General features: G+C 38.7%; 2 protein-coding genes across 19 annotated transcripts in view; one reads left to right on the top strand and one right to left on the bottom strand.

The window, feature by feature from the left end:
- Positions 1-3,847, top strand: part of ANGPT2 (angiopoietin 2) — a 50,024-nt gene extending 46,177 nt beyond the window's left edge. The window contains exon 9 of one of the 2 annotated variants that reach the window (XM_005671650.4): positions 2,725-3,847. In XM_005671650.4, the coding sequence (XP_005671707.1) occupies positions 2,725-2,885 (161 nt within the window). In that variant the 3' untranslated portion in view covers positions 2,886-3,847. 2 annotated transcript variants of the gene reach the window in all.
- The window catches only part of MCPH1 (microcephalin 1), a 251,965-nt gene that overhangs the window by 159,370 nt on the left and 78,258 nt on the right, over positions 1-14,337 (bottom strand). For all 17 annotated transcript variants that reach the window (XR_014829749.1, XR_014829751.1, XR_014829752.1 and 14 more), the window contains one exon: positions 5,761-5,838. Coding sequence is in view for 11 of the 17 variants with exons in the window: in XM_084999820.1 (XP_084855946.1) it covers positions 5,761-5,838 (78 nt within the window). In the remaining 6 variants the exon portion in view is untranslated. The remainder of the gene's footprint in view (positions 1-5,760; positions 5,839-14,337) is intronic.

Here is a 14,337-nt window from a genome sequence, read left to right as displayed (position 1 = left end):
TTAACCAAACTCCTTTTCTGTGCATCAAATTAAAATGAATGATTGTCCAGCTGAAGTTAAGTGCTTTATTTCCAAGCCCTTCTTACCTCTACCTTTCATGTTAGACCTCTTTAAAGGAAAAAAAGAGAGATAGAGAGGGAGAGGGAAAGGGAGAGAGAGAAAGAAACCATACCCACAAGCAAATGTGATATAACAGTTACTTATGGCTAGATGAATATTCAGAAACACTTCAGGGTTCAGTGATGGGAACCAACTGTTAAAAAACTTATTCTTCCAATTCCCAAAGTTTAAACATGGAATAACCAGAACTAGCTAATTGTAATCTAGACAAGAAAAAAAGGCTGGCAAATAATTCCGTCAAGTTAGTTTTTAAAAACATTGAAAGATTTAAATCAGCAACGAAAGTTCCACCAACAGTGCAGACCAAATGTAGAAACAAACAGGAAATTGGCAGGGTTTAATTTGTAGAGACCATGAATTGGATCACCAGAAATTCATTCATTACTCACCCAGGAAAACCAAAGGAAAAAGTTGAGGTTAATATATCCTAAAAATAAATATAAGGTAACACTTAAACAAGTAAGAGATCTAAACTATCACGTGTTTGTACTGCAGTTAAGAATCATTTACAGACAAAAGGAAAAATTCATTTATGAAAATAACTGGAAATCCAATAATTTTCAAGTCTTTAAGATAATACTGAGAGAATTATTTTTCTCTGGTAAGAAAGCCATTCCTACGGCTCCTTAGAGAATAGATTTAATGTATAAAATACATGTTGGTGACACTGGTCTTCCTTATTAGCCATATACACTCCAGGAATGACTTCAACCAGAGAAAGCTATTAGCTGACTGTGTCAAAGCTGCCTTTCTTCCCCATTCTACCCTAGGAATCCTTTCCAAAGCCAACCCTGGGAGAGGGGTGGGGAGGGAGCAAGCATGAGGAACGCTGCTTCCCTGTCACTCCCACACTGAACCCAGTGTCCACTCAGAGGGCGGTGGTTTTCAGACCACCCGAATGTCGTGAGCTACTCAAGAGAGTATCAGTGCATTAATAACCAAGGAAACAACACATATATTTACTCACATCAAGATTTAGGGCTGAGAGTGGAAGTGGAAAAGAGATTGGCGAGAAGAAATGCAGCCCGAGAGACAGAAAGGAGCAGTTCCGACTGTAGAGGTCGGTGTCCAAGCCGTGGTCTGGACCTCGGATAAACCAGTCTAATGACCAGCTACATTTCGGCAGGGATAGTAAATTCTAGAGTTGAATCAGACCACTGGCTCCAGAAGGGAGAGATCTATTCATCTGTAGTATTCCCAAATATTTTGAAGAATTATGCATCACACACACAAACGTCTTATTAAATCAACATTAATCTGAATTAACTCAAATCGTGGAGCTGTCACCATCAGGAAAGAATGTAGGCACCTGGATGAAATAATTGGTGATCACAATCCAATGTGTAAATATCATAATAATTGTATCAGGACACTATTTAGAGAAAGAAAACATGCCTTATCAATCCCTGCCCTGATAATAGAACATTCACATTATTTATTTTTTTTACTAGGTATGGACACAGCAATAACAGTTGTTATTTTTGTTCTGTATTTTTATACTTTATATAAATGGCATCATCTGTATGTGTCCTTCCAACACAATGTTTTAATGATTTACGCAGATTAATGGTGTAGATCGAGGCCTCCTTCCCAGAACCATCCCGGGGCCTCTAGGGAAGCTGTTAAAATCCCAAGCCCATGCTTCAGGTGTGGATATGGAGGCCTCGCCTGAGGGGCCAGGCAGCGGGCCCCCTCTCCCACTTTACCTTAATGAGCACACCTCTATAGCTTTAAATTTCCTTCTTGTCTCTGGGACTTAAAGATCCTTTAAAGATCCTTTTTATCGAGCTCCACTGAGTACTTAAAATTTGGGGTTATGTTTTACACAAAAAGACTTTCTGGGAGTTCCTGTTGTGGGTCAGTGGGTTAAGAACCCAACTAGTACCCATGAGGACATGGGTTCAATCCCTGGCCTGGCTCAGTGAGTTAAGGATCCGGCACTGACATGAGCTGTGGGGTAGGTCACAGACAAGGCTCGGATCTGCTATAGCTGTGGCGTAGGCCAGTGACTGCAGCTCTGATTCAACCCCTGGCCTGGGAACTTTCACATGCTGCAGGTGAGGCCCAAGAAAGAAAGAAAGAAAGAAAGAGAAAAAAAGACTTTGTTAAGGGGTGGGGAGCTGAATGAATCTGGTCCACTGTGCTGCTGGAGTTGGAAGAGGATCCCTGTCCAATGAGAGCCACCCAACAATTCATCAGGCCTGATGTGCCATACTTCCAACTGTTCTGTGGGTCTCCTAGTCATGGGTGTGTATGACTGGCCCTTCCACACAGCACAGGAGAGAAAGAAAGCTCCTAAAATCATGGCTATCAGGGGACCAGGATGGTTCAACCAGGGCAGACGTGGAAAAGCACACTGCCCACGTGTCAGGGAGAACATCTACATGTACCTGCTTAAGATGCTCAGAACATAAAACATGTTTCTGTGAATTATCTTCTATACCTACTTCCATGTTATATCAGCATTAAAAGGAACTTAAAGTTTGGTTCAGGTTAAAAAACAATGTGTGGAATGTAACTCTGGATTAGTCAGTATTTCTAAGTCCATGGGGAGATGGTTAGGGCTCCCTAGTTCCTAATTCCTTCTATGTGTTACTTTCACAGGCTGGTGGTTTGATGCCTGCGGTCCTTCCAACCTGAACGGAATGTACTACCCACAGAGGCAGAACACAAATAAATTCAATGGTATTAAGTGGTACTACTGGAAAGGGTCGGGCTACTCGCTCAAGGCCACCACCATGATGATCCGGCCAGCAGATTTCTAAATGCCTGCCCTCACCAGACAACTGTGTCTTGTTTTATACGCAAAGACGTAACCCCAAAGCTCTGAAAGACCAGCTGCCTGCTGCCTCCTCGTCCCTCTCAGACAGACAGCACGTTCCCAGTGCCGAAGAGACTCAGGAGCTCCAAATAAGAGCCCCGTCAACTGCATCACTTAAACCTGCGTCACTCAAGGAACCGAAGCACAGCCCCTAACAAGCAACAGCCTGGTGGGTGACCTGGGAGAAAGCCTGTGGGAAGATAACTTCAGCTTGCAAATGAGACTGACAATTTACAGACTCTGTTGTCACAACCAAGAATGTCATGGGCGAGTTCATCAGTAAATAACTGGAAAACAGAACACTTAGGCCTGGAGTAAAGATAACCTTGGAACTGCATTCTTCTGAGCACTGTTTATATACTGTGTAAATATCCATATGTCCTGAATTCTGCATCACTATCATAATTAAAAAGAAGAAAAAATTCTTTAAGCTATAAAAAATATATTATATATTCAGGGATTTCTGTGAGAAGTGGTTATTAATAGTTTAATACTTGGAGAAGGAAAAACAGTTAATGCATTTTATTCTTCCTCTTAGGTGCTTTAAATTTTCATTTTGAAACAGTATATTTACATACGTGTTGACAGCTTAGTTTTAAGTTAATGCTCAAATATATATATTTCAAGTTTCCATGGTGAAAACTTGCAGGATTTCTGAAATTTTTAATAGAAACATATGTTCTTTTAGTATATATTAAGATTGTACTATTTTTCCTGCCTGGCTGTTAAATAAGAAGGTATTTTTAGTAATTAAATATAACTTATTAGGTGAGATGACTACATTTAACTTTTATGATAATATTTACACCATTGTAATTTGATTCTGAAACATCTAATTGTGCCCTGTGAAAAGGAAAATCTTGATTTTTTAATGATGAAGAAAATTATACATTTAATTTCCTGACAGAGGCGCCATCTTTTACTCATTTTTCTAATACAGGGGTCTTTTTCTTATCTACTAAGATGTATTTTATGCATGTAAGCCACAATTTAGTTTCTGGTTGAGGAAACTTCCATTTTAAAACACTTAACAAAGATCTACTTCTCAAGTTAGATTCACTCCAAAAGTTATTTAGGGAAAAAATTAATCTGCATTATTAAGATTAACTTAAATCTTTCTAAACTTAAACCATCAGCAAACAATAAAAAAATTGTTCTAAGTGCAAAAACACAATCTGATATTTATAGTATATTCAAATGTTTATAGAAAATTTTGAGAGCACGGATTTAAGCTCAGGACTGCAAAACCCTTAAACTGCTTGAGCTTAAATTCTCTTTGAAGTTTTCATAATACAATTAATACTAAGGAACATTTGTGTAGGGCTTTATGATTTGGAAGCAATTTTTCATATATTCACTTTTGAGTCAACTGCTAGGAAGCTTACAGCCAAATTTGCAGCCTGCATTTACATTGTGACATCTCTACCCAAAACTGTTTCACCACAATTTTTTTTTTATTCCATTTTTCTTATCTAATTTATTTTTCCCCACCCCTGCCTCCTGGCTTAGTTTTAGAACGCCCAAGTGTTGCTGCTGTTTTGAGTCTATTTACCGACTCTGAATGAGACAGGCATTCTACTTTTTCTTCCATGCTGCACTTTCCCAGCAAATATACATATATGATGACTAAATTACCTCCCATCTCAGAAAAGCTTCTCTTATTACACATAAGAAGGCTTCATAAATTTAGTGGAGGTTCAATTTATACACAGCTTGTATCAAGTTAAAAAACATCTGATAATAAGAAAATATCACTGCTTCAAAAGAAACAATAATTTTCTATGTATCACAATGACCACACAATAGACACTGTTCATCAATACGGGAAAAGTGGGCAACAACACAATTTATATTCACTTGCCCATGTAGGCAGATAAGGTCAATTTCAAACACAAACTTCACTATGTTCTTCAGAGTTATATATACTCTCTCATGTCAGAGAATGGGGGGAATTTGGGTTTTTACTTAACACTTCAATTCCTTAGCTGGTATTTCAAACAAAAAGTCTTGCTGAGAGGAATTTTTTTCTCCTCTTAAGAAAACATTTACAAAATCTAGAGCAAATCAATACAGTAATCTCAAAAATGAAAATGAAAACAACCAAACAGCTAGATAACCAGTGATTGGAGGGCAGAGTTCCACTTCTTGTTATGGGATGGACATACGGCACAAATAATTTAAAAACACAGAGATCAGTCACAGATTACAAATCACCATTTCTCTTTCAAATATTCATCTTTGAAAGAATAAAAAAGTCACAGGCCAGTTAATATTTGAAAACGGAAGTCAACTTCTGCACAATCCTGCTTCCAAGTAAACCAGAAATCACCTACTTATTAATCTTAAAAAAAAAAAATAGAACTTGAAACTTTCCCATTAAGCATTTGAAATACTTGAAAATCAGTAAAGCTGAAGTTGAGTTTTAGAAAAAAACGTCAAAACAGAAAGACCATGTCATAATACTAGCGGACACAATTTTTATACCTATCAGTTCTATCTCTATTAATAGTAACAGCATTATTTTTTGAGGCAGTAAGCAAGACATCATACTACCTTCTCAAGAATCCATCTATTTTCATTTTCATTTTTATCTCCTGAAGACTTTTATAATTAAAATTTTTTGAGATTACTTTCCTCACAACTTTTTGAAGAATGTTCTCATGTTCTCACACCTTGTTCACAGAGACAGACAAAATGTGTTAAGTTATGGGCATAATTGCTCTTGATTTAATAAAAAACTCAAGCTTATATCTAAGCTACTAACAATTTCCTGAAAATACTAAACTGCATTTACCATCATAAAATAACATTTGACTTACAGGAGCTGCAGGGAAGTAGTTAGACAGTTCAAATGGTTCCTCAGAAATCCAATGACCCATTTCCAAAGACCAAAGTACCTATAAGTGACAGAAGGAACAGAACAGTTTTTAACAGATTTATCAGGCTCCCAGCAAAACCATAGATGCATTTATTTATTCAATAACCATTTTCTTTGGCTCACTATCCATTTGTCCATAAACAACTCATTGAGAACCTACCAGCTATGATAACTCCAGCTGGATCCTGGACACCCAGACCCAAGCCTAGAAGTGCTTACCCTCTTGTGAGAGGTGGGAGGACAAATCACAACTGTTGGTTTCTCCAAAGCAGTGCTGTGCAAACCCTCGGGTGGAAACAGACCAACTCAGGCTGGGGGAACTGAGAGGGAGTCCACTGAGAGGGCAGCCTTTTAAACTAAGTAAAAGCTCATCAGTCAGAGAAAGAGACAGTGGGAAAGGGAAGTGGGTATTACAGCACAGGGAGACTACCAAGTGCCAAGGCAGGAGCAAAGTAGGTTCTTTTTTTGGCTGCAGTAGAGGAGTCTTTGGAGGAATTGGTAAGAAAATAGGGTTGGCTGGAGTTCCTGTGGTGGCTCAGTGGTAAAGGAATCTGACGAGGAACCATGAGGTTGCGGTTCGATCCCTGACCTTGCTCAGTGGGTTAAGGATCTGGTGTTGCCGTGAGCTGTGGTGTAGGTCGCAGATGCGGCTCAGATCCTGCATTGCTGTGGCTCTGGCATAGGCTGGTGGCCACAGCTCCGATTAGACCCTTAGCCTGGGAACCTCCACATGCCACAGGAGCGACCCTAGAAAAGGCAAAAAAGACAAAAAAAAAAAAAAAAAAAAAAAAGAAAAACAGAAAATAAGGTTGGCTTCCCATGTGGTAGGGAAGGTGTGATAACACATCCTGCTTCTAACCCTGTATGCTCAGGACATTCATGCATAGCAGAGGAACTTCTGCGTGGAGAATCAGAAGACAATCCAGGATAGCCAGGAGACAGAGGCAGGGCTTGGGCTCAAGATGGTATAATGGGAATGGAGTACAGCGTGGGAAAATCTGTCTCCATTAGCGAGAAAGCAATGAGTTGGGTTCTCAGGGACCCTGGTCCATCTTCAGTTAAATCTGTGCATACACGAGCATTTTGTCATTGAAGTCTCTTTTTGCTTCCCCCTGATTTTTACTGCTAACCAATAAAACAAACAAACAAAAAGCCCTTAAATTCAAGGAAAGAAGGTATTAGAAAATTGGTAACTGGTAACTCTATACTGAAATGATGTTTGTACACAGCTCCTTATGGGTAGTTGAAATAATCCATTTAAATCACACAGTGTTTGCCTTACTCTTACTCAGTTAATGTATGTTATCATTTACAGAGACACGTTAGTTCCCTACAAACTCATATGATAAATGCAGGAAATAAAATACAGAAGGTTTCAAAATCAGGTTCATTTAAGACACAACACATGTGAAAGAACAGTACAGTGAGAAACACAATGTAGCAGTGAGAGAATCCAGGAAACCAGTCTTAAAAGTGCCTGTGGCATTTGAGTTCAAATGTAATCCACATTAAAATGTCAACTGAATTTAAACAATCTCTTGGAGAAAATTTATGTTCTCTCAATTTGTCCACTTCTAAATGTTATGAAAATAAAACAAGAAGGAATCTACAGTAGCATTTTGTTAAGTGAATTAATAAATTTAATTTATGTAGGCATCCCAGGAATGAATACTGTACAAAGATAGCAGAAAACACTAATTTGATTGTAACAAAATCTTCAAATTCAAAAGAGAGTACAAATTTTTTGCTTTAGTTCCTTCATGACCTAGACTTATCTTTACCTTAGTAGAGTGTTCAAACTAGGGAAAATCTACTCTGCAAGATTGCAGTTAAGGCTGCAACAGTACTTAAAAATAAAAGGTTAACCCAACATATTTCTCACAATGTATGTGATAGAATGAAAATAATTGAGAAGTTATATAAAGCCAAAAATGGGGTTGCATGAATACAGAGGATCAAACCCCATGTGTATAGTCCTTGAAAGCTGAGTTATTTTAGCATCCACTGCAAATGAATGTGGTATTTCTGACTTTAAAATTGTTACTCATGGAGTTCCCTAGTAGCCTAGCAGTTAAGGATCTGGTGCTATCACTGCTGTGGCTCAGGTCACTGTTGTGGCATGGGTTTGATACCTGGCTCTGGAATTTTTGCATGCTGCGGGCTTGGCCAAATAAACAAAATTTTCACTCATAAAACTTGAATCTGTTGATGAATTTAAATAAGATCCATTTTCTTGCCTTATTATTAGATTAATAGTAAATGATGAGACAGCTTTTCATAATGTAGGGCTGACTATGCAATTAATCCCACACCAGGCAAAATCCAAATGGTTTTCTCTTGGTTTATATCCATATACTCATTCTCTTTGAACAAGGTGTGGAGTGTAGCTACAGTGAACCAAGCCAGACAATGTCTCTGAGATTAAATGCACATTAAGAATAGCATCAAACACAAGGAAGGAAAACAAAGCCAACTATGGCTAAGTGTAGCAAAGTAAACATAACTCATCTTCATCATCTCCTAATACTCCACAAAAATATGGCACTCAGAGGAATGGGGAAAGAGGTCATGGCAGATCAAAGATGATGATATTCTGAAAGTTGCAAAGCAGAGGGATAAATGGTAATCATCTTAGAAGGCGAAAGAAAGCTTGAAAGTAAGTGTCTAGAGAGGGAGTCATAGGAAGCATCCAACTCCCTGCACACAGTCCCAGAAAGGCAGAGAAACTGGTGGTACTAGAAGCCTCTGACAACATGGCATAGGACAGAGTGAAAAGAAGAAATCTCCCACCTCCCCCGCCCCGCCCATCCTCCCGCCCACTGGAGCAAGACTAAAGTCAAGTCAGACAGCTGTTCTGGTAGCAGTGGTGAGGAGCAGCAGGGAAAACTCCAGGACAGCCCGCATACAGGACTCGAGCACAGAACCCCATGACAAGACACGGGCCCGTCTTTTCTGGGGACACATATCAGCCCAGGGAAGAAACACATACAGACTCAGATGCCTGGGCCTCCCTGTGTCAAACCAGATTACCCATACAGTCAGGCAAACAATTTCAACCAGCTTTCAGTCCCCATTATTAAACACAACTTTATACCCGTTTGATAAAATCCTTTAGCATTAAATCAAAGACCAAATCAAACAAAAAGGGGACTCCTGGGATGACAGTGATAGGCAGCCCCAGGATAAGAGCTGCCCTGCAGACCCAGGGAGAACCAGTCTCACAGGGAGCAGAACAACAACGCAGTCGTGGGCAGTGCCTCCAAGAAAAATCAATGGGACTGGAAGATTATCTGACATGTAGACAGTCTTGAAGAAGAATTACAATGCCTTTAGATATTTTTGCAGTGAGGTAGTGATAGGTACACAGAAAACTAAGCAATGGAAAAAACTGTCAATGATTAGCTCAGGAAAAGCAAACAAAAATGATCAGAAATAAATGAGAATCACAGCCCATCACAAGGCTCATTTCAAACAGCACACACTGTGTGTGTGTGTGTGTGTGTGTGTGTGTGGGTATGAATATGTAAGTGTTCATACACATATATAACATGTTAAACAAAAATCAGAACCATATTGGGTGGATGAAGAGGGGGTGTGTATGCAGTAGTGAAAGCTATACAATCATATTTTAACCTTCCATAGAATGAAACCCACAAGTAATGAAGTCCACTTTTATGTCTAAAAGTGAAAAAAAAAAATCCAAAAGTAGCAGGAAAAGCATTTTATTTAGAAATATGTAAATAAAATATCAGAAGGATATTTTAGGAGTGAGACTCTGGGCTGGGAAACAACCCAGCAGGGAGTGCCATTTTCTATTAGAGGCCTCATAAATTATATTTGATTCTAAAAGCATTTCATTTGCAGTAATTTTACACTTAAAAAAGAGTTGCCAGGCAAAAAAAAAAAAAAAAGAAAAAGAAAAAAGGAGTTCCCGTCATGGCTCAGCGGTTAATGAATCCGACTAGGAACAATGAGGTTTCAGGTTCCATCCCTGGCCTTGCTCAGAGGGTTAAGGATCTGGGCATTGCCACGAGCTGTGGTGTAGGTCACAGATGCGACTTGGATCCTGAGTTGCTGTGGCTCTGATGTAGGCCGGAGGCTACAGGTCTGATTAGACCCCTAGCCTGGAACCTCCATATGCCATGAGTGCAGCCCAAGAAAAGGCAAAAAGAAAAAAAGAAAAAAAAGAGTTGCCAAAACAGTACAGCATTCCTATTTTCACCCAGATTCCTCTATTGTGTGCCTCTCCAACTTAGTGCTTCTCTTTCAAAAGGGCTCTGCCCCTAGAACCAGCTCATCAATCTATAAAAACATCCTGCTGGACTTGCAACTGGAACTGAGCTGATTCTATAGATGAAAACGGGGAGAACTGGCAGCTTAAAAATATTGAGTTTCCCAATTTATGAACATATTATCTCTTTCCTTTTACTTAGGTCTTTTTAAGAGCTTGGTAGTTTTCAGCACACAGATCGTGCAAATATTTTGTCAGATTTAAAGTTAAATATTTCAACTTCTGGGGTTGCTAATATAAACAGCATTTTAAAAAATTATAATTTCAGATGTTCTCTGCTACTATACAGTAATATAACCAAATTTTGTATATTGATCTTGTAACCTGTAACCTTGCTTAACTCAACTTACTAGTTGTAGGAGCTTTTCTGTAGACCTGTTGATATTTTCTACATAGATAATCATGTCTTATGTGAATAGACAGTTTTATTTTTTCCTTTCCCAATCTGTATGCCTATTTTTTTCTTACCTTATTGCACTGGCTAGAACTTCCAATACAATGCAGAAGAGGAACACTGAGAGCATTAAAGTTGCTCTCACAACTTTGTGAGACAGATTAATTTGGTTTATTATAATAGCATAAACCCAAATTGTTCTTGTATATAAATTAATGTATCTGTGGAAAGCATAAGGTTTTGTTTGCTTTAAGTAAAAAAGTATCCACTGTTATTTAGTATTGGTGCTGGCTAGTTGTCACAAGCTTTTATTAAGTGCTTCAACTTGCTATTCCCCAGAGAATAATTTGAAAATTCTAAAGGACCAAAAGAACTCTAGCCCAGGATTAGCAAATGCCACTTTCTGGACCAGAATCAATCAAATTAATTTTTTCATTAACATTCACCTTAATTTCTTAATGTTTTCTTAATTGCCTAAGAAATTTTCTTTAGCAGTCTTAAAAATTGATTCACAGCATATTTAATAAGCAAAAAACAGTAAACAAGGTACCCTTAATTTTTGACTTCTCAAAGAAAAAGTTAAAGAGAGGGAAAACAGGAGTTCTTGTCATGGCTCAGTGGAAATGAATCTGACTAGCATCCATGAGGACGAAGATTCGACCTCAGTGGGTTAAGGATCCAGCGTTGCCATTAGCTGTGGTGCTTGGTTCAGATCCTATGCTGCTGTGGCTGTGGTGTAGGCCGGCTGTAGTGTAGGCCAGTAGGCAACCCCTATCCTGGGAACCTCCATATGCTGCGAGTATGGCCCTAAAAAGATTTTTTGAAAAAGAGAGCGACAGAGAGGGAAAACAGCAGTTATTTCAGTGTGTAAGTGATGTCAGAAGGCTAGGATGAGAGGAAAAGCAAGGGACTGTAGGTTGCACTTGAAAAGCTGAATGACTCCAGATGATGATGATGATTCACTATCAGTATGAATAATTACAACTGGAAGAGGGAGCTCATTTAACTTACTTGAAAGCATTACTAATTGTGTTGAAAACATTAACATTCATAATGTCTTACTGTAATTGTGGTATTGCTCACTCCAAGTTTCTGAATAGCCAGGCTAATCAATCATTGTTTTTAACTTATCTATCGTATATAACTTTAAATTCAACTTCAATTCCAGTCCTAAGAATACTAATGATAATATAGCAACTAAAGGAAACAAAGGGGAACGGAGGGCTTCTTTGTGGGATAAGTCAACAATATTCTTTGCATACAAAAGACTTCATATTGTATAAAACGCTAAACTGAGTAATTTAAATTCGAATCTGATGGTTAGAAGTTTGTGCCACAAAACTGTCATACAGAAATCTGGTTAATTCCAAACAGTTCAAAAGTACATGTTATTCTCTAATCACTGAAGAGAGACTGGGCTTGTCTTAATCACTCTGCCCTTCTGTCCTTCCTCACACCCACTTCAGTAAAAAACTTGGCTGTAAGATTCTGTGAAGGCATAGAAACATACACTCAGCATTTGCAAACGTCTTCTTCCCTATCCAAGAGTAACAAAAAATGGCCACTACTAATTTTTTTGCTGTTTTAAGCTAACAATAAAATTATAAAAATAAAATTATATTTTTCTCATCAGATTTTATAGATTCTTTGCCTTAGTTATGAGAGTAATTGATTTTCTCAAACAACAAAACCTTAACAGAAATTGCTACTAGGTACACTGCTTTGACTTCTTCTAGAATAACAATTTTTGTGTTTCTTCCACAATTGGGATACAGAACCTTAGGCAACTGGGTTAAACCAATGTCCATCTCTTTAGACAAGAAGTAAGTTAGTTAACCTCTTTGTCATATGAAAACATTACGTATCATTATAGATTATGAAAGTATTCATAGTTAATGAAATTGAGGCAATAAAGTTATTTCTAGGTTAAGTTTTAGAAGAGAAAATTGAGGCTATCAATAGCATAACTTGTAATAACCATATAATAGGATGCTTATGTCCTAAACACTTTGGAGCCAGAAAGCAGAGGAGGTCTGGTCTTCCAGAAAGACCAACTTGAACTGGCAAAATTTCAAGGCAACAATATTTGTTCCAAAGTAAGTATTTCCAACACATCTCAAACATCAAGAAATGCTTTCTATAATGCCATTAAGTCATTTAAAAAATACAAACCTATTCAGTAGTCTGCCTCAATGAGGTAATTTTCCATGTGATTTTAAAAACTTGAGGTGAAATTCACATAATACACAATTACGCATTTTAAAGTGTACATCTCAGTGGCGTTTAGTGTATTCACAATGTTATGCAACCACTGCCTCTTCCTACTTTTGAAACTTTTGAATCAGCCCAGGAATACACCCTGTACCCACGCAGTAATTATTCCTTGTTTTCCTCCCCACGCCACTCCTGGCAATACTGATCCACCTTCTGTGTGAGGATTTTCCTGTTCCAGATATAGCACGTGACCAGCAACCCTGCCATGTGTGACCTTTGGTCTCTTTCACTTGGCATTGTGTTTTCAAGGTTCACACAGGTTATGATTTGAATGAAGACTAGTGATAGGTGTCAAAAAAATGCCTGCTGGGAGTTCCCATTGTGGCGCAGTGGTTAACGAATCCGACTAGGAACCATGAGGTTGCGGGTTCGATCCTTGCCCTTGCTCAGTGGGTCAAGGTTCCGGCGTTGCCGTGAGCTGTGGTGTAGGTCGCAGACGCGGCTTGGATCCTGCGTTGCTGTGGCTCTGGCGTATGCTGGCGGCTACAGCTCCGATTAGACCCCTAACCCGGGAACCTCCATATGCCGCAGGAGCGGTTCAAGAGATGGCAAAAAGACAAAAACAAAACAAAAAAAAAACAAACAAAAACAAAACAAAACAAAATGCCTGCTTAATACTATCGGTGATTAATGTTTGCTGAGAGCTCACTGGTCACACACCACCTTACCCGTCACGAAGCTCAGCAGTGGCAATGTTAGTGTTACAGTCCATGCTCTAATCCCTGAATCTTTTAAAAACACACAAGGGGGGGTGTGCAGTAACAGACCGAACATATCAATGTTTAAGGCAACAAAAGATAAAAGTATTCTTGAGGCTATTTCTGGAAGTAGATGCCAGAAAGTACATGGGCTAGAATGGAGGAAAGGCTGAATTCAACTCAACCTTCACCACTTTCAAGCACTGGGACTGGGAAAATTTATTAAAAGTGTACCAGTCTCAGTTTCCACAAAGGACTATTACACTGACAAACTGAGTGCAGGTAAGTCTCCTGACAGGATAGCCCTACATCTTTTAACTTTCCTGTGTGACCAACATCCTCTGCAATCAGCACCACTTCTACCCTCAGACACATTTGTTGGGCATGGCCCCTCCCCGTGACCACCAGCCCACACATCACCTGGGAGTTGAGAGTGAATGAGGAAGCCTGAGACCCAGATACACGGAGTCAGAATCAGTACTTTAACAAGACCCCCAAGTGATTCATATGTTATTCAGGTTTAAAAAGCACTGCTCCAGCTGTCTCCAAAAAAGGGGGGAGGGGGCAGGAAACTAAAAACTTAACACAACCTATTTAACCAAGACAGAAAAAATAAGCAATAAAGTACTAAAAATAAGTAGTTAAGATTCTTTTCCCTTTTTAAGAGATATTAACTGACAGAGACTAAATACCAGATGGTAAGAGGAAAAAAGAAGCTACATGTTGATATGTACTTGAACATTCTGACAAAAAAGTTTGGCTGTATCATATGCAGGCATTCAAGTTAGATTTATTCTGCTTATATTTTACCCAATCTTTTCCAGGCTGCAAAAATGCAAATGGATTATTCTTGGATTTTCA

Source organism: Sus scrofa, chromosome 15 (genome assembly GCF_054392235.1).
Source record: "Sus scrofa isolate SSC_HxYL_T2T_F1_AM1 chromosome 15, Sscrofa_HxYL_maternal_Yorkshire_Landrace_v2.0, whole genome shotgun sequence".
In the NCBI taxonomy this organism is placed as follows: Eukaryota; Metazoa; Chordata; class Mammalia; order Artiodactyla; family Suidae; genus Sus; species Sus scrofa.
This window is presented reverse-complemented; position numbering and strand designations above follow the sequence as displayed.